This window comes from Zalophus californianus, chromosome 16 (genome assembly GCF_009762305.2).
Source record: "Zalophus californianus isolate mZalCal1 chromosome 16, mZalCal1.pri.v2, whole genome shotgun sequence".
NCBI lineage: Eukaryota > Metazoa > Chordata > Mammalia > Carnivora > Otariidae > Zalophus > Zalophus californianus.
The window spans coordinates 14,420,813-14,445,534 of NC_045610.1; the positions used below are offsets into that span (position 1 = coordinate 14,420,813).

Below are 24,722 nucleotides of genomic sequence, written 5' to 3' on the forward strand. Positions count from 1 at the left end.
GCAGACTCCCCGCTGGGCAGGGAGCCCAACACGGGGCTCGATCCCAGGACCCCGGGATCATGACCTGAGCCAAAGGCAGACGCTTAACGACTGAGCCACCCAGGTGTCCCATGAAATGGGTGTTGAGAGGATTGTTGGACCACACTGAGGAACCTGTGTACCCTGAGGCAGAGAACCAGGGAGCCTGCTGTGGCCTGAGTACTTCCACATTCCTACTGCCAGAATCCAAGCTGTCAAATCCAGGGGCGCCCTGGTGGCTCAGTTGAGTGTGCCTTCGGCTCAGGTCATGATCCCAGGGTCCTGGGATCGAGCCCCATATGGAGCTCCCTGCCCAGCGGGGAGTCTGCTTGTCCCTCTCCCTCCGCCCCTCCCACCTGCTCCTGCTCACTCTTTCTCAAATACATAAAATCTTAAAATCAAATCCAGCAAAGCATGCATATCAGGACGCCTACGGAGGACAGGTGGCCTTGCTCAAATGCAGACTGAAATACTCCCATTAGACAGGCAAATCCATCGATAAAAAAAAAAAAAGATGCAAACCATGCAGGACCCAATTATCCTGAGAACAAGGTCATTTCAGAATGATTTAGGAGTTCCAAGTGTAGGCAACATAATCCTTGCTGACCCATTCCCAGGCTCCGCCCTGTTCCCAAGGGTCATCTCCCCAGGGAGTTCGCAGTGTGATGTGGTGTGATAGAGGGCCTCGGGGGGGGGGGGGGGGGCGGGAGGAGGGTTATTCCCGCTTTGCTGAAGGTTAAAAAACTGAGAGGTCAGAAGGTCCTCCTTACACTTTAGATAGCTAACAAGATGCGTAACATAGGCAGAACCAGATTAGGGAAAGAGCGTGTGCATTTGGGTTTGAGTCCCAGCTCACCGTTTTAGCTGGGCTTCATACCCTTGGCATAAGACTTAAAGTGAGCTAAACTCACAACCCCGAGATCAACCACTGATTCTAATCAATGAGAAGCTAGTTGAATGAATCAGAATCAGTGGTTTTCAAGCTTGAGCCTACGTCAGAATCATCTGGATGGCTTGTTAAAATTGATTTTTCATATAGAGGTTTCAGATACAGTAGGTCTGAGCTGGAGCTCAAGAGCTTGCATTTCTAATGAGTTCCCAAGTACTGCTGCCACTGGTCTGCTGGGGAACATCGTGAGAATCACTTTCTTAGAGAATTCTGGTAGGTCTGTCAGCATCCAAAAATTGCATGCAAGTCAAGTTTCGCCAAAGCCCAAACAGGGACAGAGCTGCCACATTTAGGATGCTGTACCATTTCCCCAATTCTTCCACTTTCCTATCCCTCGTCTTATGTCAGGGACACACCCAATGAGCGTTGGAAAGAAGCTTTAAGTGATACACCAGTGGGTGAGTTTCGAATAGCTAACTGCATTTCAGGATGGTGATATACCAATGCTGGAACTCTCTACCCCCAGGGAAAGTGGTGAGGCATGTCGGCATCTCAAGCTAGGGGAAAAGAGGAGCCCTGAAGGGAAGTGGAAAAGCTGCAAAACTCAGAAGACTCGAATTGCAAGTAATTACTTTGGTGCTCTTGAGGATTCCCATTTTGGGATGGGGGAGGCAGGAAAACAACTGGGCTGTGAGTAAAGAGACACCACATCATCCAACTTGTTCTTTATCCATGAGAAACGCTGGAGACTTCCTGGGTGCCCTGGACACCACAGGCCCCAGCTGGGCAGTAGGAGGCATGGGAGGTAGGACATAGCCAACATGTGTAAAGCAGAGGGAAAGCCATGGGGTTTCTGGGGCAAGAGTGAAGGCGATTTGGGTACCTTTCGACCAAAATTTAAAACAGTTTTAAGAATCTTCAAGAATCCAAGACCACCGGACAAAACAGGAGGCTCATTCATTAGAAGAATGAAAGGGGACCACGATCCTTCTGTCTAGGCCCTGACCACCACAAGAGGGCCAAGTCTTTGTTGGGGTGTGTGGGGGTGGGGGGGGGGTAGTGTTTACAATAGGTTTTTTTCTGGCCTCAGCTCTCCAGTGCCTGGGCCGACGAGTCAACTGTTGAAAAAGGCTGCTGGAGAGGAGGGCGGTGCAAGCCCACCCACCACCATCGCCAAGGGCCCCTGCAGCCATCGCTCCTAGATCCTGACCTCCTAATAAGGTGAAGGAAGCGGACAGCGAAGGCAGTGCCAGCACGGCCCTCGAGAAAAGCCCACCATCGAGGCCCTGCTACCAATCTGCATCTTACTCTATGGCTGGTGTTGAACACAGTCCCATCTCCTATTAGGACTCGGCTTTAAATCTCTGCACAAGGACACACACACAACACACACACACACACACACAAAATCACATCTAGTTTTATAGGCATTTAATAGTTTACCAATTGGTACAATAGGATTTTTTAATATGCAGAAAACATGAATAAATTTTGTTTTACACAGTCTGAGAGCAACAAATCTTACTGTAAAACACAAGAGCAATATTATATACATTCCTTTACTGATTTTTTTTTTAAATTGTGTCAATAACTTGTTAACTCTTACTGTTTTCTCCAATCACCACCACTTCTGCAACATTCATATGAAATCAATGCTTGCCTTCATGTCAGTGTCAGGATCAACATCTAACCTGAAGATTTTGTGTTTGTTTCTATCATCTTCAGAGTGAGCTTTAGGGATGCCTGCAGGATAGGCAGGACAAGAAAGCAGCTACTTACATGATATAGTGGAAAGATAAAAAGGCCAGTTCAGTCCAGTCGTGACTTGTAAATCCAGCTTGCCCTCCCCCCACCCTACAGAAAACAAAACAAAAAACAAAAACCCAAAACCTTTTTCACCGATTTTGTACATGTCGCTTCTCTACCAGGAGATTCTTCTTTGCATCATCTAGATTAATTAACACATTGGACTTATATACAGCTGGACAGAAAGAGTAACCATTTTAAGTGCCTTTTCCTTCAACAATTTTAATTTCAGTTGCTTAAGGATTATCAAGCCACCACTGTCAACAAAACAAAATATCCTTTACTTTTAAATAGTTTTTCTTTAAATAAGTTTAAAAGAAAACTATTTAATGAGTGATTTGACCTGGAAGTTCACACAGAAACAGGAAGAGGCAAACAGGAGAGCAGGGCACTGACAGTAAGGAGACTGGGCTTGGTGATCTAGAGCCAAAGCTTCCAAAGACTACAGCGAGCGCTCCACAGCCTGGACGACTTGCTAACACTAGTGATTTTTAGAGCAGTGCTCTGGGCACACCATTGGTCACACCACACATAGACAAAACAGGACGATCTTAGTCTCCTAAAGTGCAAGATGCCATGTCAAAAAGCAACTATTCTCCAAGCAATGTCTACACCACAGTTTCCGTGGCTTGCACGTTCAAGAGTGCAGCTAGGACTCCTTGGGCACATTATTAAGGGTGGCACTGGAATGTCTGTTTTCACACACACAAAGTCAAATAATCATCTGAGGATGCAATTCTACCAGCTTTTTATTTCTTAAATAAGTGGCCAATTTGATTGAGAAAGTGACAAAGCAGCAGTGAACCTCTAAACCAATTCATAAATTCCTCCACTTACAATCCAAACCAGTAACCTCATCATTGTACTTATCCCAGGCAAGGCACAGGGTCAGACAGCAGACAGAGAAAACGGAGGCAACAGGAAGAAAGGGCATCAACAGGGCAGTGTCAAACAACAGTGCAGGAAACCGCGCACCTCCGACTCCGGACTGTGGATGGATCGCTCTCCCCCACCCCCTTCATTATTCAAACAGGGCTCGTTACATTTGGATCCAGTTGAGGACCATCCCTGAGATTCAGTGTTTGCTGCTTCTTAAACGGAGGATGTCTGGTAGCTCATCTAAGCAGCAGGCTGTGGCAGTCTCCCAAGTAAGGATAACTTTGTTTACAGAGTAATATTGTTTCTCCTCCTTTGTCAACGAAGTCACTGTATCCTGCAGGGGGGAAAACCCAGCGGACAGCAGCTTTGTTAGCTTTGTTTCCTCCTACATTGGTACCATTTTTTCCTTTATTGTTCATATCTATGAGTGATTTCTAGATGTTGTGGCTTACCCTTAAACAATTTGTGTTGCTACATGCTAAAAATGAATTAAAATACAAGACATTTATACATGTACAAATGTTAAGATGCACCATTTCTATGTATTTATATTTCTTAAAATAGGACAGGAAATAGCAGCAAACGAGAACAAAGGTATCTTCCATAGCTTTTGTAGAAAACTCCAGTCAGAACAGCTAAAGGGAAACAAAATAAGACTTCTGAGTGTGAGCAGGGTTGTGAGGCAATATTGTCCTGAAAGTTATTCTACTGTATTTAAGGAATTAGCTTAAGTTGTAATTTTTGTCTTCAAAAATAGCCATTAGTTCTCAAAACACTTTTCCTTCCAGAGACGTCGCTCAGGAATTATTAAAAACAAAGCAAACAAACAAAAAGACACAAGTTAGACATAAAGCTGCTTCTAGTAAACATTAAGGCCTAGTCTCTGTGTGTGTATCTAGAGGATACTAACTCTAACCCTTTGTCTTTTTCAGGAACCAAATTTCCATTAAATACTAAAAGGGACACTTAAAAAAAACCATATATTATGCAAATGAATAAAATGCAATTCAGAGTAAGTTTCTTTGTTAAACTTTGTTATTTCTTTGTTAACTTTTCAAATGACCTTAAAAAAAAAAGCTGTTGGTTAGCTAAGCAATAGAATTATTTATTTAATAATCTGCAATGAAATATTGTTTCCAAAGTCATAGATAAAAATTCTCTTAAACCTACTTGTAGTAACTTTGGATCACAATATACATCAGGCTGTGTAAAATGCTGAACAGCCAAACTGTGGGGGAGGGGTGTGTGTGTGTGATTTTCCTTTTAACTGGGAAAAATTCCCACAGAGTCAGACCTAGTTTTCAGAAGCATTAGGATCAAAAAGGGCTTGTTCTAAAGCATGGTATTCCACAGCAAAATTTATTCTACTTGTATGTTTTAGCACTTCTTCAAAAACCCAGGACCCAAAGACATGGAGGTTGTATGTGTGTGATATACATATACAGACTTATCCACTTATAGATAGGCCCATATAAACATTTATATATAAACAAAAGGTGAAAACACAGTACATTTTTATGCATGCTCCATTAAACCCTGTCTTTTTTTTTTTAACGTGTAAGTTAAATACAATTCAAATCGGTATCAGATTCATGTTGAAAAACAAACTGCTGTTATTTCTCCCACTTCTTTAAAATGGGCAAACATAACCTTTTCAATATCTGTCATCATGTAATGCACATTGCACATCCCTAAAAAACATCAAAACAAATAGTGATTTGTACCATGACACACTCAATGGGAATTAAATTCTACTTGGAAGTCACATCACTATACAGTCTAATAGTATGGAGAATACAACTAGAAGTGTGTCTAGTGTGAAAAATAGAAGCTTAGAGTATTACAGTGTTTTGTTAACCTGTTTACAAAGCATTAAAACCCAAATGAAATAAATGATTTGCTATTAGCTGCTGAGATTTTTCTTATTTGAGATTTACAGTCATTTTCTTACATAAATATACCACTAGCCTCTGCTTGATAGGCTGCCAAAACAAATGTATCCTATTGATTTGGCAAATGTGTCATGACAAAAATTCCAATGTGTAATCCCCATTAATTACATAGATGGTTCAGAAGATTTTGAATTGTAGCCTTATCATCTAACATCCTTAAAGATTTATTAAGCACACTTAAGTGATGTTACATAGATACACATTTCAGAAAAAGCCCTAATAATCACCACTTTTCCCCAAATGAGGCCATCAAGTCAGGCACCAACAGAGAGCAGAAAGAAAAACAGGAATTAATAATCCAACATAAAATGACACTGTCAACTATTCAGTTTAGTGCCCTAAGTTCAATTTATTCAACTTCTGCCTTCTTAGGCCTGGTGTGACCAATGCCAGCCCAGGTTTTTAAACCCTATGTACTTCTAGACAACGTATGTAAATTTACAGTATACAATTTGGATTCACCATGCATGAATACTTTGTGTGTAACATTTAATAAGCTCAATCTACATCCAGAATAATTTACATGAAAGGACAATATTTATTTAAACAGAGCTCAATGGGGTAACCATGGTATCATCAGAGTGCATCCAGAGGAAAAATGGGAGGAGGGGCCAAATGAGACTCAATCAACGGCACTCCCACACCTTTACTGTTTGATCTACACTGCCAGTAACCACATATGGTGCCGTCTTATGGAAATCTGAAAGAAAAAGAAAAGGCTTATTTTAAATCCAGATAAAATTTTTAACAAGCCACAAAATAAGCAAGTCCAAGTGCCAGGGATACTCATTTTTTTCTATATACACCCACACACCCATCCCTGGTTTAGGGAAGCTGAGATGTAATGATTAAGTCCTATGTTAACATTTCAATAAAAATCCCTCCCCCATTAACACCCACCCCAACTAAATCTGAATAAACACTCAAATCTAACAACAAGGGTAGCCTCAATGTATCTACTTACTTAAATTACTATGTTTCTGGCTTAGTACTAAATGCTTTATATTCATATTTAATTTCTGTAACAATCCTATGAGATCGGCATTAGTTTTATTTTTATCATTAGATCCATCAAACACTAGGTGTATTATATTTTACTGTATTCACTATTTTAATTCTAGATTCAGGTCCAGATAATTCTGAGGATATTTATTAAACTTAAATATGATTCTGTGAGTTCCCAGTACATGGTAGTATATACCTGCCAGAGGAGAAAAAGGCTGAGTAAAATTTACTTTGAGAAACTTACAAACTAGTAGGGGAGAAAAATTACCCATCAGAGTGGTTAGTAAGCATCCTCTTCACAATCCTAGTTTCCAAAACCAATGTTGTGCATGGAGAAAGTAATTTTTTTATTATAAGGCTGATGATGGAGAGAGAGAGTTAAGGAAAGGAGAATTTAAAACAAATGATAGGAATCCACAAAGTTTTTAAACTGTCTTCTCTAGTCTGTCCTGAAAGCACACAGTCATTTCTTACCTGGAAAATTCCACACGATTACATAAAACTGTTTATGCCTGGCACTCCAAAACCTAATTGCTTAAAAACCTCATTACTCGTACATACCCAAGGAGGTAACAAAGTGTTCATGCGCATTGAGGGTCTTCATGCATCGCTTGTTCTTGTAATCCCACACACGTAGGGTCTTGTCATCAGCACAACTCAAAATAAACTTCCCCCCAGAATGGAACAGAACTCCACGTACCCAGTTATCATGACCCACCTTAAAAACAAAAAGGTATTTGACTTAATAAAGGGATAAAGTATATAAATAGCACCTAGAAAAATAGTAAGTCATTACTCAAAGTGCAATAAAAAATGTCAATGTCAAAAAAGAGCCATTGGGATAATTGGAGAAATTGTGAATATGTAGTATTAATGTCAAATTTCTTTTTTTTCTAAAATCATTTTCTTAAAGTAATCTCTATACCCAATGTGGGGCTTGAACTCATGACCCTGAGATCAAGAGTCACATGCTCTACCAACTGAGCCAGCCAGGCACCCCAATGGTAAGTTTCTTGAGTATGATTATTCTATTGTGGTTATACAGAATACCTTTATTTTTAGGAGATAAAATTGCCATGGTATCTACAAGTAACTCTCAAATTGTTCAGCAAAATGTACACACACACCCCCCCCCACACACACACACACAGGAAAATGTTGGCAACTGGTGACTCTAGGTGACGGGTACACAGGTATTTACTGCGTATCCCTCCATCCACTCATCTATCTACATCCCCTAACCCAGCAGTTCCAGTTCTTGCTATTTACCCTAAGAAATAATTAAGAATGGCCCAGAGATTTATTTAACAAAGATGTTCATCAAAGCACTGTATGTAATCAGTAATAAAATATCTAGCAACACGAGCAGTGTCACATACCTCCTAAATTAAAGGTTTGCTACAAAGCAATATGTACAATATAATTATCATTTATATATAAAAATCCCCACCATATTAATCTACATAGAAATTAATGAAAACAGCTTAGAACTGCACAGTCCAACAGGGTAGCCATTTAGTCACATGTAGATTTTTTTTTTTTTAAGATTTTATTTATTTGAGAGAGAGAGCATGAGAGTGGAGTGAGGGGCAGAGGGAGAAGCAGGCTCCCCGCTGAGCAGGGAGCCTGATGCGGGGCTCGATCCCAGGACCCTGAGATCACGACCTGAGCCGAAGGCAGACGCTCAACCGCCTGAGCCACCCAGGCACCCCAATGTTAGTTTATATTTAAAAAGCTACATGTGAGGGGCACAGGTCTGCCTACTTGTGCTCTTTCTCTGTCAAATAAATAAAAATCTTAAAAAAAAATAAACAAACAATACTATCAGCAATTCAGTCCTTCAGTCTCACTAGCCACAACACTGGATAGTATAGATATAGAACATCATCACAGAAAGTTCTACTGGGCAGCCCTAGACTAGAAAATATACTTGGTAGGTATTATTATGAGTGATATAAGGGTGATTTTTATTTTCTTTTAGCTTTTCTGTATATTTCTAATTTTTCTACAGTGTAAATAACCATATTGCTTTTGTAAAAGAACTAAAAAAAAAGGGAGTTAATTAAAAAAAAAAAAAAAGATGACCAAGGTGACATATCCTTTGCCTTGACCCTTATTTAAAATACTTTGTTCTAGGGGTGCGTGGGTGGCTCAACTGGTTAAGCGTCTGCCTTCGACTCAGGTCATGATCTCAGGGTCCTGGGATCGAGCCCTGCATCGGGCTCTCTGCTCAGTGGGGAATCTGCTTCTCCCTCTCCCTTCTGCCCTCCCACCCCTGGCTTGTGTATGCGCGCTCTCTCTCAGATAAAATCTTTTTTTTTTTTTTTAAAGATTTTATTTATTTATTTGAGAGAGAGAGAGAGAATGAGAGATAGAAAGCACGAGAGGGAAGAGGGTCAGAGGGAGAAGCAGACTCCCTGCTGAGCAGGAAGCCCGACGTGGGACTTGATCCCGAGACTCCAGGATCATGACCTGAGCCGAAGGCAATTGCTTAACCAACTGAGCCACCCAGGCGCCCTCTCTCAGATAAAATCTTAAGAATTAAAAAAAAAAACCTGTTCTATTATAGTGACCTATAAAAGTCACCAATCACTAGACGTAGAAGCTTCAACAAAAGTTAAATCACATTTCCGTGGCTACACCAAAATAAAGCAGTAAAAAGTACCCTCCTTCAGCTGAAAAAATAGGAGCCAGAAACCTCTGGGGAAATTAAGGTGACCTGTGTTATTACAGGAGAGCAGAGCACATGCTTTTCTTTCTTTTTTAAAAGATTTTCTTTTCTTTTTTTAAGATTTTATTTATTTATTTATTAGAGAGCGAGCGAGAGAGAAACAGCATGAGAGGGGGGACAGTAAGAGGGAGAAGCAGGCTCCCTGCTGAGCCGGGAGCCCAATGCGGGGCTTGATCCCAGGACTCCGGGATCATGACCTGAGCCGAAGGCAGTCGCTTAACCAACTGAGCCACCCAGGTGCCCTAAAAGATTTTATTTTTGAGGACTCTCTATACCCAACATAGGGCCCAAACTCACAACCCTGAGATCAGGAGCCTCCACACACCACTGACTAAGCCAGCCAGGTGCCCCATACACACTTTATGATTTTAAGTGTAGATCATCTTATTTTTTATTCTGTTTAATTTTTTTAAAAGATTTCATTTATTTGACAGAGAGAGACACAGCGAGAGAGGGAATACAAGCAGGGGGAGCGGGAGAGGGAGAAGCAGGCTTCCTGCTGAGCAGGGAGCCCAATTTCTTTTTGTTTGTTTTTTTAAAGTAGGCTCCATGCCTAGCATGGAGCCCAATGTGGGGCTTGAACTCACGACCCTGAGGGTCAAGACCTAGGTTGAAATCAAGAGTCAGACACTTAACCAACTAAGCCACCCAAGTGCCAATTCTTAATGATACTTCCGAAGTGTCTACCATATCCTACAGAGAGACAATCACTTCAAGGTATGGTTAAGAAATCTCTAAAACAGGGGCGCCTGGGTGGCTCAGTTGGTTAAGCGACTGCCTTCGGCTCAGGTCATGATCCTGGAGTCCCGGGATCGAGTCCCACATCGGGCTTCCTGCTCAGTAGGGAGTCTGCTTCTCCCTCTGACCCTCTTCCTTTTCACGCTTTCTATCTCTCATTCTCTCTCTCTCAAATAATAAAATCTTAAAAAAAAAAAAGAAATCTCTAAAACAAACATGGATGCCAAATTACAAAAAACTGCTACTGAATTAATACCCAGATTCCCTCAGAACTTCCTTGGGCAAATAAGAATGTCCACAATGCTGTACTATATATCCTTTTTTTTTTTTAAGATTTTATTTATTTGTGAGAAAGCACGAGCAGGGTGAAGATGTAGAGTGAGGGAGAAACAGATTCCCCACTGAGCAGGGAACCCGCTGTGGGACTTGTCCTAGGATCATGACCTGAGCTGAAGGCAGACGCTTAACTGACTGAGCCACCCATGTGTGGCTCAGTCAGTTAAGCGTTTATATATCCTAATATATAAATCCTCATTTATATATCCTAATACCAAATTCTAGGTGCTCCTAAAATGAAGTAACATTGTTTTATTTTTAAAGATTTTATTTATTTGACAGAGAGAGACACAGCGAGAGAGGGAACACAAGCAGGGGGAGTGGGAGAGGGAGAAGCAGGCTTCCCACTGAGCAGGGAGCCCGATGTGGGGCTCGATCCCAAGACTCTGGGACCATGACCTGAGCCAAAGGTGAATGCTTAATAACTGAGCCACCCAGGTGCCCCTGAAATAACATTTCTAAGTCATAAAGCTAGGTAACAACATTAACATCAGAATGGTAAAATAAACCAAATAAAGTGGACCATGTGAACAAGTAGATAATAGTTAAAAGGTTTCATATTAAAATTAAACACAGTGAAATACAGAAACAGTTTAAAAAATGAACAAGTCTAGGGGCGCCTGGGTGGCTCAGTTGGTTAAGTGCCTGCCTTCGGCTCAGATCATGATCTTGGGATCCAGGGATAGAGCCCCATGACAGGCTTCCTGCTCAGCAGGGAGTCTACTTCTCCCTCCCCCATCTGCCCCTCCCCCAACTTGCGCGCACACACACGCGCTCTCTCTCTTAAAAAAAAAAAGTCTATAATAATACTGTTTATCTCGCATAGGAGATATATAATTTTTAAAGATACAGTGAGCTAGGATCTCCCTCCTGGCATTAACTGGCTTTGTAGATCCTTTATATAAACATGACATTCTACAGCAATAATTTTCTTATCACTCTAACAATGGAATTAAAAAAGTTTAAGAAAAAATGTCTTTACAAGAAGTTCTTTTATTTTTATTTTTTTTAAAGATTTTATTTATTTATTTGAGAGAGACTGAGAGATAGAGAGCACGAGAGGGAAGAGGGTCAGAGGGAGAAGCAGACTCCCTGCTGAGCAGGGAGCCCGATGTGGGACTCGATCCCGGGACTCCAGGATCATGACCTGAGCCGAAGGCAGTCGCTTAACCAACTGAGCCACCCAGGCGCCCAAGAAGTTCTTTTAAAGCCTACAAAAATTCAGATTATTTAATAAGATATCACAAGGCATCTAACCCAAAAAGGTTTAAACCTAGTTAAGACGCAAAAGAAGCAGTAAGATTATGCAAACTTACTAGGGTCATAAGGCACATGCCAGTACTGACATCCCACATCTTAATAGTCTTGTCTCTGGATCCAGACAGTAAGAATGGCCCAGGCTTGCCACTTTTTTTAGTCTATAAAAAACATACAAATATTAAGTTTCCCATGTAAGAAGTTAGGTGAGGACTTTAAATGACTTTTAGCAATGATCTATATTTCCAATTTTTATAAAAATGCAATTTGGGGGGACAAATATTGTACATGTTTATTACACAATCTGATGTTCTGAGATACATACATATTGTAAAATGATCATCATAGTCAGGTTAATTAATATAGCCATCACCTTGTATAAACATTCCCACCCCCCCCTTTAGGTAGTGAGAATACATTTTTTTTTAAGCTGGTAAGAATACTTAAGATCTACCCTCTTAGCAAATTTCAAGTATATGACACAGTATTGTTAACTGTAGTCACCATGCTATACAATTAGATCTCTAGGACTTAGTCTTCATAATTTTCTCTATTGAAATACATAGGTCTTTTGACATACGCAGGCTGTTACACAGGAAGGACCCAGATAACATAAAAACAGAATATCTCCACTAAGATTAAGATTCAGTTTCTAATAATACTAATGGGATGATAAATTTACTGTTCAAGACTTCTGTAATCAAGAAAAATTTAAAACTATGTAATTAGGTCTATATAAAATCCAGCCAGAATCAAATTTATGACATGGTAAGTAACCACCACCAGAGGGCAGTAAAAAGAATTTGAAAAGGCAACCAGTCAGCCAAAATCTAAAGTTACTATAGAAGCCTCATTTTGGAAAAACAGTTTTGGGGCGGGGGGGGGGGGGGGGGGGGGGGGGGGGGGATGGGGACTTTGGGGGAAGATTCTCCTCCTTCATTAAAATGTAATTTAAAAATATCCACAATAGAGGGAAACAAGCTGTAAGTGACTCAATGACAGAGAACAAATAGGACTGATGTGATAGAGAACAAACAGGATTGATGAAGGGAGGTGGGTGGGGGATGGACTAGATGGGTGATGGGTATAAAGGAGGGCACTTGTGAAGAGCACTGGGTGTTGTATGTAAGTGATGAATCACTGAATTATACTCTAGAAACCAATACTGCACTGTATGTTAACTAACAAAAGCAAAAATCCCCAATAGGACTATATAAAAGACATGTGGTCAATTTTGGCTCATGCAATTTATTCAAAGAAATAATATTCTGTAACTTGTTTTTAAGTTATTAATCATAAAGACTAAAATCATGAAAAGTACAAATTAAGAACCATGAAGAAATATAATAAAACTCCAGACTAGAAAACCCAAAAGACTCCACCAAAAAATTGCTAGAACTGATAAGCAAATCAGTAAAGTCGCAAATGTACAAAATCTGTATTTCTGTACAAAATCAATGTACAGAAATCTGTTGCATTCAATAATGAAGAAAGAGAAATTAAGAAAACAATCCCATTTATAAAGGCACCAAAAATAATAAGATACCAAAGAATAAACCTAATCAAAGAAGTGGAAGATCTGTACTCTGAAAACTATAAAGCACCGATGAAAGAAACTGAAGACAACACAAAAAATGGAAAGACGTTCCATGCTCATAGACTGGAAGAACAAATGTTGGTAATATGTCTATACTACCCAAAGCAATCTACACATTTAATGCAATCCCTATCAAAATACCAACAGCATTTTTTACAGAACAATCCTAAAATTGGTATGGAACCACAGAAAAGCCCAAATAGCCTGCTTCTCCCTCTCTCGCTGTGTCTCTCTGTCAAATAAATAAATAAAATCTCAAAATAAATAAATAAATAAATAAATAAATAAATAAAACTACCCTATGATCCAGTAATTGTACGACTGGGTATTTACCCAAAGAATTTAAAAAAAACCCTAATTCAAAAGGATGCATGCACCCTTATATTTATAGCAGCATTATTTACAATAGCCAAGACATGGAAGCAACTGAAGTGTCCATCAACTGATGAATGGCTAAAGACATGATACACACACATACAATAGAATATTATTCATCCCTAAAAAATGGGGGAAAAAATGAAATCTTGCCATTTGCAACAACACGGATGGAGTTAGAGAGTATAATGAAATAAAGTCAGAATATAAGTCAGAACACTATAATAAAGTAAGAGAAAGACAAATACCATATGATTTCACTCCCATGTGGAATTTAAGAAACAAAACAAACGAGCAAAGGGGAAAAAAAATGAGAAAGAGACAAACCAAGAAAACAGACTCTTAACTATAGAGAACAAACTGATGGTTACCAGAGGGGAGGAGGGTGGGAGGATGGGGGAAATAGGTGATGGGCATTAAGGAGTGCACCTGTGATGAGCACCAGGTGATTAAAATAAAAACTTAAAACAAACAACCAAATAAATAAAACTCCAGACTCAGTGCTTCTAGTGATCAAGAGTATCAAGAGGACTCCATATGAAATATTCTTTAAAATAAATATTTAAGGACTGAATTGTATTCCACCAGAAATTTTTAATAAAATAATTATGTTCATTAAAGGCAATTCTTCTAAAAGATAACTTTAACTTCTCCCATTAAGTTTTACTTTGCATAGGTATACTAACAATGACATTTCTGATAAATTTAATGACCACTTTTACTCTTCAGGAGAATCTACCATCCTCACCACAAGTCAAGGGTCAGCTGACAATAATCATCACTGGTTAAAAAATATAAATACTTCTGCAAGTTCAAAAGAGTAAAAAGTTTCAAGATCAGAATTTTGGGATGCAGATTTGTCAATGCGTTAACTGCCCTAAAACTGAGAATCAGAAAAGTTACCTAAGGTTCTGATATCATCAATAAAATCATGCAATGACACATAAATCACATACCTCAGATCCTGTTGCTTCAGAGATGGAAGAATATGAGCTTTCTGGAGCCCAGGAAATACATTCTACCACATGCTCATGTTCTCGAAGCTCAGCCTTACATTCCTTTGTTGCTACGACCCATACGCGCACAGTCTGATCATTGGAACAGCTGGCTATCAGAGTGCCGTCCTGATTTGGCCGCACCATACGTACCCATTCTCTGTGTCCTGTGAATGTCTTCACACAGTAGCTGTCGAAGTAAGTAATAATTTACACTGTGAATGGCAATTATTGGGCTACTTCCCAGAAGCAATATAAAACTAGCTATGCACTGGAATGAAGAGGCTGGCACCAAGTTAGAGTAATCACATGCAAGTCAACAGAATAAATGTACATTCACAGTTAATAAAAGATGGGGACAGGCTGGAAAATCAAACATCAATCAAAATGTGCTGACGGGAGTATCATTAAGGAGCTAACCAATCAACACATTCTAGAAGGTAAAATATAGAGAGAAATAAAATCTTCCAGAACTAAACACACACAATAAACCTAACAAAAATATTTATAGCCTTGTTGGGAAAAAGGCACACTCTACTAATCTGGGTAAAACTAGTAGTAGGTTAAGGTTTTATGATAACAATCATGTGCACAACCAAACTCAGCCTAATAAGGGAATACCTGCACAAATGTTATTTACGTTTTATTTCAACCCACAGAAAAGACCACAGAGAAATAAGCCACTGGGGGCGCCTGGGTGGCTCAGCCGGTTAAGCATCTGCCTTTGGCTCAGGTCATGATCCCAGCATCCTGGGATGGAGCCCTGCATTGTAGGGCTCCCTGCTCAGTGGGGAGCCTGCTTCTCCCTCTCCCCCTGCCCCCTGCCATGCACTCACGCGCTCTCTTTCTCACTCTGCACTCTCTCTCAAATAAATAAATAAAATCTTAAAAAAAAAAAAAATAAGCCATTGCACAGAAAATGGCTCTCAAGGACAGGGAAGTTATTTTATAATTTTCCTGTTCCTTTTTGGGAAACATATTTAGAGATTAAAATCTCGTTTTAAAGTATATAACACAACCAGCACCATGATCATTCTGGTTTAAAGTCAAAATAATTGGTTCAGAACACATTTTGGTTGTTTAATATCTCTTTAGCTGACACCTTTTCAACCAAACCTACTCACCCAGTTTGCACTTCCCACATTTTTATAGTTTTATCCCTTGAGGCAGACACTATATGATCTCCATTGGGCATGATGGCTACTGAAGAAACATTGTGGTCATGGCCTAAAACACATAACACAGCAACATATTAAGTGCTACATCACCAAGAGCAATTAAACCTCAGTTTACCATGAGATTTCAAATATCGCAGCAACTTTAAATATACTGGGCTTTATATAAATTTGATAAGAAACTTGGATTTACACACACGAGTTAAGGAATTAGCAACTTAATAAAACAATCCATAATGAATTAAGTAGCTAGCTCAATTTATGATTAAATTTCAACCTGTACAACTGTTTTAACATCACAAGTCATCAGTATCATCAGCATTTGAATATATTAATATGCTGAATGTTTATATATGAACACTAGAAACACAAAAATTTCCATGTTTTATATTCTAGGATACAGTATAGATTGGAAATAAGATTTACAAAGCTAAACAGAAAGAAGAAAAATGGAGATTTGGTTCCATATTTAAAATAATGGTTGAAAATTAAATGTCCTTGGGGGTAAAAATGCATTATTCTATATGCATTATTCACATTCCTAATTAGCTATTCTGTGTGGAAAATGCCCTAGAGGATCCTCATAAATATCATTATTTAAGGAATATACAATGGTTGGAAAGAACTCCTTCTTAAAAAATTGTTTAAATTTAAGTATAGTTGACACACGTTACATTAGTCCCAGTTGTACAACACAGTGATTCGACAAGTTTATACACTATGCTATGTTCACTGCAAGTGTAGCTGCCATCTGCCACCATACACCAGTACAATACTGTTCACTCTATTCTATTCCTCATGCTGTGCCTTTTAGTCCCTTGATTTACTCATTCCATAACTGGAAGCCTTATCTCCCACTCCCCTTCTTCACTAAAGTCACAACAACAAGATACAGGCTACTCAAAGAAACATAAACACCAGATTTTACGAAAGGATTCAATTCTTTTACGAAAGAATTCCTTTAACTGGTAAGTTTCCCACTTAATTTGGGGAAAAAACACCCTTCAAATTATACTATCTAATCACATAGCTTACATCACTGGATTATCTATTTAAAAAACCCCTTTTAGGGGCGCCTGGGTGGCTCAGTCGTTGAGCATCTGCCTTCGGCTCAGGTCATGATCCCAGGGTCCTGGGATCGAGCCCCGCATCGGGCTCCCTGCTCAGTGGGAAGCCTGCTTCTCCCTCTCCCACTCCCCCTGCTTGTGTTCCCTCTCTCGCTGTATCTCTCTCTGTCAAATAAATAAATAAAATCTTAAAATAAATAAAATAAAAACCCCTTTTATTACCAACACAGCATGTGTTCCTTATGTAAAATCCGAACATTCAAATTTTATCATGTTCAAAGAAACAACAAAAATCCTTAGTGAGCATCTTCTATGTGCCATGTACTAAACCAAGATGATTCATGTATACGATTTCATTTTATCCTCACAACAATCCTATGACAGGTATTATTACCTCTATCTTGCAGATGGGGCGCCTGGGTGGCTCAGCTGGTTAAGCGACTGCCTTCGACCTCTATCTTGCAGATGAAAGAGGTTGAAATTTCCCAATGCCACAAGTAAACAAGAAGGAATTTGAACCCAGATACCTGATTCCAAAGCCCATGTTCTTTCCACAAGGCCAAACTGACTCAGAGAATAGTCTCTACGACAAGACCCAGGAAAACCACCTAACATTGAGACTACAGTGTATGTGGAGCATTATAAAATGAGCAAGAAATGCTAGGTTCCAGCTTTTACTGTACCTATTTGCTCTGGACTTCAGTTTCTCAAGTGAGAAAAATGAAAAACAAAACAAAACAAAACAAATCCCCATTTTCTTTCTTTCTTGAAGACAGATGTCCCAGCAGTTTTTCTTATTCAAAAATATTCCTGAAAATGAATTAAGTATTTTATATAAACCAGTACTAGGAGATACTTAAAACCTCATAACTGAAACAACTCTCAACTACTGTGGCTTATCCATGGGCTATGGACATCATATACTCTTCCACTGATACAATAAGGATTAAATGTAGGGGACTGCACACTATCAGAAAACAATATTCTTTTCTCTGGAATGTGATGTTGCAAATCAATATCAAAATACTATCTTCTACCCCTTACCGTGCATGGTTCTGATGCATTCAAAGCCCTGAAAATCCCATAGTTTAATGGTCATATCTGCAGAACAGGAAGCCAGAAGCTTGCCACTGTGGTCAAATGAAATATCCTGTACAGAGTCTGTATGTCCCTTAAGAGTTCGCTCAAAATCTCCAGTCTCATAATCCCACACCTGTCAAATGATCAGAAACTTAGTTAACATCACCCCATCCCTTCTCATTTCACATCAGCACTCAGCACACTAGTATGAGCAAATGACAGAGAGCTGTCTTAGAAACAGCACGTCTTCAAGTATAAATTGGTCTTTTCTGTACAGAGAAAACTGAAGTTATAATTATTAAACCAGACTTCTAGTACCACATTATCTACCGTATACCTAATTATGCTAGTGAGTAGGTATATAAAGCCAAAAGACAGACAAAGTCTCTTCCCAGCCTGACAGGAGACAACAGACATGTAAACAAGTAAATTTAAAGACAAAAGTTTTGAGGGCAGTTATGAAAGGCATCTATATGTAGAATATTAGGGGACAATAAAGAGTGCTTAATCTAATAGACAAGCAGAGCTCAGACACCTAAGAGGCAAGGAAAGACTTCATAAGATGTTACTGTCCATGAACAGTAGATTTATCATTTTGATGCAAAAATGGGAATTCACGGACACATTTTTTAAAGATAATTCTTCTAAGATAATAGACATAATAAGCTATCAAGAATAAATATTAGGGGTGCCTGGGTGGCTCAGATGGTTAAGCATCCGATTCTTGATTTCGGCTCAGGTCATGATATCGGGGTCGTGGAATTGAGCCCCACACTGGGCTCCGCGCTCAGTGCGGAGTCTGCTTGTCTCTATCCCTCTGCTCCTCCCCTTGAGCGCGCTCTCATTCTCTCTCTCTCTCTTTCAAATAAATAAACAGGTAAATAAAATCTTTATTAAAAAAAGAATAAATATTAGAAACAGACCTCAAGAACATACTAAACTTTCACTCTGGTGGTCAAATGCTAGTCTGAAGTTCAATCTTTACCCGACACCAATTATATGCTCTAAAATCAAATGATTGATTCCATTCTTCTGATGGTAGGTTCAAATTTACCTGCAGTAGGGTATATACCAACCAATTTAAAGAAACTTAGAAAATGCATTTCGAAAACTTGGAAACAGTTAGGGGAAACATGAGGGGTATGGCTAAGTAGATGTTAAGACCTGCAATTATAAGGAACTTGTTACATAAAAAAGAACACAAAATTACATGTGATCACAACTACATAAAAAACTCACCTAAGAAAAGTAAACTATCTTCTAAAAAACATTTCTTTTCCAGAAAATGTATATACCCTTCTCAATATAAACAGATTTTTTTCTTACCATATATTCAAGTACTTCTACATAGAAGTGATTTCTAATTTTGCACATATTTTGTTAGATTAATCCTTAAGTATCCTGGGGTTTTTTGATGCTACTATGTGGCATTTTAAAATTTCAATTTTCAAATTATTCATTGCTAGGATTATAGAAATACAATGACCCTTTGTAGAGTAACCCTGTATCCAGAGTAGTTCTAGTAGCTTTTTGGTAGATTCTTTGGGCTTTCTACATAGATGATCATGTCTGCAAGTAAAGACAGTTTCATTTCTTCCTTTCCAATCTGTTTGCCTTTTATTTCTTTTTCTGCCTTACTGCACTGACAAGGCACTCCTTTACAAACATGAATGTAAGTGGTTGAAACTGAACATCCTGGCCTTGGTTCCTGATCTCAGGGGGAAAGCACTGTTTTCCACCATTAATTATGCTCAGATACCTTTTAACCTTTTATCAGCTTAATGAAGCTCCCTTCCTAGCTTGCTGTGAGCTATTATCATGAATGAAGGCTGGAATTTTGTCACAGATGCATTTTCAGAACCCATTATGTTTTTTTATTGATGTGGTGTATCATACTGATTGATTTTCCCAATTCTGCACTCTGGGATAAACCCTACTTGGGTCGTATTAATTAACCTTTTTATAAATTGCTGGATTTAATTTGCTTATAATTTGTTAAGAATTTTGCATATGCATTCATGAATGGTATAATACTGTCAGTTGCTTTCTTTTTTTGTAAGATTTTTGTTCCATTTAGTTATCTAATGACACCAAAAGTTCAGATGAATATTTTACATACTAAAAATAAGCTGTGATCTTGCAGTTCAGTTTCAGTTAACTTTCCATGCATTTGTCAAAGAACACTATAGCATTTTCTCTAAAATAAATACTCAGAAAATGAACTGTCTCTCTTCATAGATGGTGAACAAGGCATTTTAATGTTAGTTTGCAAATATCAAGAACTAATAAGAATTAATTTTATTTTTCCTTTACTTGCTATTTACCTTTTGTATGATTATAAAAATAAGTGCTCATGATAAGCTATAATGTACTTATCTAAAGGCAATAAAAATAACCACTATCCTACCAAAGGAATGGTTTTTCCATTCTTTCTATGCTATTTTTAAGTATAATGACAGTGTATACTTCATTATCCCATTTCTTCTCTGCTTCTCACCACAAGTATTATTCCATGCCATTAAAGACTTGGCAAACATTTTTTTTTAAAAGATTTTATTTTTAAGTAATCTCTACACCCAATGCGGGGCTCAAAAATTGCATGCTCCACCCATTGAGCCAGCCATGTGCTGCGTACCCCTCCCCCTGCCTTTTTGGGGCAAACATCTTTTTTTAAAGGAATTCCTATTGTTAGCTAAATTTTTTGTGGGGGAAGGGAAGGACAGAGAGAGAGAATCTTAAGCAGGCTCCATGCCCAGCACAGAGCCCACCAAGGGGCTTAATTTTACAACCCTGAGGATCATGACCTGAGCTGATATCAAGAGTCAGACAACTCAACCGAATGAGCCACCCAGGTGCCCTACAATTTCTCATTATCATAGAAAACATTATATAAATGAAAATCTTTGAATATTGAAAAATATCTGTCCTCATTTTCCAATATTAGGTCAGATGGTGAAAAAGAATTTTGGGTCAAAAAGTATAGACTTTTTAAGCCCTTCTGCTAAATTGTTCTCTCATAAGACTGTATCAAATGTAATGAGAATGCCTGATTCATTAAATTCTTATCACCACTGGGAATTCTCATCTAAGAAGTAAAATATACTGACAGATTTGAGATATACTGTAATATTAATATGCACTTTTTCTACTATTAGTAGCAAAGCCAAAACTTTTTTTACTGTTGGTAAGCCATTTTTTCTTCTTCTATGAATTGTCTGTTTACACTCCACAGTTCAATTTTCTATTGAGAATGATTACTGTTTTTCACATTTGTTTTGAACTCTATAAAAAGTTGGCAGTCCTGGTGCACCTGGGTGGCTCAGTCAGTTAAGCATCTACCTTTGGCTCAGGTCATGATCTCAGGGTCCCAGGATCGAGCCCCTGCATCACGCTCCCTGCTCAGTGGGGAGCCTGCTTCTCCCTCTCCCACTCCCCTTGCTTGTGCTCTGTCAAATAAATAAATAAAATCTTAAAAAAAAAAAAGTTAAAAAAAAAAGTTTGGCAGTCCTTCATCTGCTTCATTTGTTGAATGTATTTTTCAGTTTTGTTTGTTCATTTTTAAAAATATTTAAGAATACTCTACATGACAATCAGAAATAACATTTCAAGGGGTGCCTGACTGGCTAGGTCAGTGGAATGTGCGACTCTTGGTCTCAAGGTTTCGGGTCTGGGCCCCACATTGGGTGTGGAGACTACTTAAAAATTAAATCTTAAAAAAAGAAAAAAAGAAAAAGAAATAACATTTCAAAATACTGTTATGAACTATTTCAAATATCTATCCTACATTTTCCCTAAATTATTAAAGGTTGATGATGTAAATGAATTACTATAAAAGGAATAAATCTGTTGTATTTACCAGATGCACAAGGGAAATAATATAATAAAAATTTCTGTTACCATTAACTACATTTTACTGGGCCCTTACCATCTACCTAAATCTCTCAGACACTATACTGCTAATATGTTATGTACACATTACTTAATTTTAAGCCAAAGAATTGTATTCCCAAAAAATAAGAAAATTGAGCCTTAAACATATCAAGCACTTTGTCCAAGACAGTCACAAAATTACAAAAAATTCTATGTTCTCCTTTGAGTTTTTGGGAAAGTAGTTCTATCACAATCTTCATTTAGCAATCACCTAGGTTTTACTACAACTGAATAATAAAAGTATGGAAGGAGAGTAGAAAAAGTTTTTTTAATTCCCAAAAATATACACAGAGTTAATTTAATGAGAGGAAAAAAAGCTTTATGGGTAAGAATGAAAAGAACATTATTTATGATAGTAGATGACTGGAAATGACATAAAACGTCCAAAGGAAGAAAGTTTGTTCATGGTACTGAAACACTGCTGGCACCAAGTACTCCTCTAGTGTCTGTCCAGTACTGTTTTAAGCAGTTTCTACATATTAACTCATTTAATCCTATCAAAAGCCCCAGAGATAAGTATTAATTATCTTCATTTTATAGATGAGGAAAGAGAAGCACAAAAAGTTAATCTGCCCATGATCACATTAATTTTGAATGATGGGGTCAGGACTCTAACCAAGAGCATTAACTCCCCTATATAAAGCCTCCACATATAAACAGAACTAGCATAAAATCATTAAAAATGATTCATCAGAAACAAAGAAACCTATTTCTAAAATAATTTAATAAAAAAAGAATCGAAACTAAATACAAAAGATTTTCATTAATGAAACCACCACGTGTACACACATTAAATAAAGAGTAAATGGAAGGGAGAACTAGTAAGTAGTTGCTGAGATATATGGTATGATTATTATACAAAGAAATTTTAAAACTTCCAATTTTAACATTTTATTTTTTTAAGTAGGCTCCACACCCAACATGGGGCCTGAACTCACCACCCTGAGATCAAGAGTTGCGTGCTCTACCAACTGAGCCAGCCAAGGCACCCTGATTTGTAATATTTTGAAGTTCACTCAATAGGTATATTTTAAGATTTAAGATAACAGTTTTGTTTATGCTTTTATACCACTGCTGTAAAATCAATAATTAAGACTAGGTTTTTAATCTATTCACCCTTAAGCCTCATGACAGCAGTACAGTTTTTACAGTACACAAAACTATCATGAAATCAATAATTTAAATACATGTCTACATATATTTGAAAAACAGCAATGGTTGGGGCGCCTGGGTGGCTCAGTTGGTTAAGCGACTGCCTTCGGCTCAGGTCACGATCCTGGAGTCCGGGATCGAGTCCCCACATCAGGCTCCCTGCTCAGCGGGGAGTCTGCTTCTCCCTCTAACCCTCTTCCCTCTCGTGCTCTCTCTCTCAAAAAAAAAAAAAAAATCTTAAAAAAAGAGAAACAGCAACGGTTAATGTATTAGGTATGTAATCATTTCAGACTACATGGTACACATATGATTTAAGACTCTCTTCCAATTACTCTGCAGCCCACCCCATGGATCACCAGCCCATGGGATGGAAGGAAGCCACTGATTTAGAAACTAAAGAAAGAAACCACATTAGGAAAATATAAAACAATGTTTAATTTGAAGAACAAATTAAGTAGAGTCACATTTAAGTCATTACGGTACTTTAAACTGGACTACTGCTAGGCGATATAGGCTTAACAACCTGCTCATGTTTTCTTAATTATACCTCTATAAATGAAACTTTTTAAAATCTAGAACTTAGGGGCGCCTGGGTGGCTCAGTCTGTTAAGCATCTGCCTTTGGCTCAGGTCATGATCCCAGGGTCCTGGGACTGAGCCCCGCATCAGGCTCCTTGCTCCATGGGAAGCCTGCTTCTCCCTCTCCCTCTAGAACTTAATCTGGAAAAAGCCTTAAAAGAGAAAAACCTACCTAAACCTTTTAACTATATTTTACTTATCTTTCTGCAGGTAGTTTATATAACTGTTACTGTATTGTGTCTGGATCAAAGGGAATTATAAAAACAACTTTTTTCCGGATTAAAAGATAAAACATTAAAATGTGTATACTTACTGTAAAAAATACAAAAATGAGAGAAATACATAACTTATAAAGTGAAAACCCTCTATATCCCCACACCCCTGGAGAGAACTACTGTTTGGAATCAAAGCCAGTATTTAAAATACATCAAGGAGAGCCCAATTTGAACAAGTCCCCTGCTGAATTCTTTTGCAGAATATATTCATCCCCTGAAGTACTCATGTTGTAATCTTGTATTTTCATCTATCATCTCTGCTTAAAAGCAAGGTACACTTATGTCTTCATTCTCCAAAAACAAAAATTATTCAAGTACTAGGTGACCTATGGCCCCACACTCAATCAGTGACACCCTACTTTCTCAAATTCATCAGTAAACTTACTTGGCAGCTTGCCTCTCAGGAGCTACAAACTCCTGTCTTTCCTGTCTTGTACAAGTCTGCATTTTCAGGATCATTTTTTCCCTTATACCCAATTAACTTTAATCTGCTTTTAACATTTTTAATTTTTTTGAAAAAATTACCTTAATTGTAGCATCCTCTGAAGCAGAGACCATAACACTGAACACAGGATGGAAAATTACTCGAGTGACTGGACTCCTATGACCACTCAACGCATATTTTTCTGGTGGACGGGGAATCCATTCTTTTGGGTCTCGTTTCTGACCAAGGGGCCCACCCGATGTAAACTCTTCTTTTGCTTCATTTAGTTTTGATTCTAATTCCATAACCTTGAGAAGGAACACGGTTATATATACATAGATTCCAATAAAAGTAATATATTTGATATTTTTAAAAACTGCCTTTAGTTTGCATCTGTTTATGCAGGATACTTGAAAAAATTTCAGTAATTTACAAAGCATTCATCAAATTTAATTGAAAAGAT

General features: G+C 38.3%; 1 protein-coding gene across 4 annotated transcripts in view; it reads right to left on the reverse strand.

The window, feature by feature from the left end:
- Positions 1-2,321: 2,321 nt before the first annotated feature.
- Positions 2,322-24,722, reverse strand: part of PAFAH1B1 (platelet activating factor acetylhydrolase 1b regulatory subunit 1) — an 82,810-nt gene continuing 60,409 nt past the window's right edge. For all 4 annotated transcript variants that reach the window (XM_027624882.2, XM_027624883.2, XM_027624885.2 and 1 more), the window contains 7 exons: positions 24,361-24,567; positions 17,865-18,033; positions 15,703-15,805; positions 14,540-14,768; positions 11,671-11,772; positions 7,111-7,267; positions 2,322-6,244 (listed from right to left, as the gene is read on the reverse strand). In XM_027624882.2, the coding sequence (XP_027480683.1) occupies positions 6,171-6,244; positions 7,111-7,267; positions 11,671-11,772; positions 14,540-14,768; positions 15,703-15,805; positions 17,865-18,033; positions 24,361-24,567 (1,041 nt within the window). In that variant the 3' untranslated portion in view covers positions 2,322-6,170. The remainder of the gene's footprint in view (positions 6,245-7,110; positions 7,268-11,670; positions 11,773-14,539; positions 14,769-15,702; positions 15,806-17,864; positions 18,034-24,360; positions 24,568-24,722) is intronic.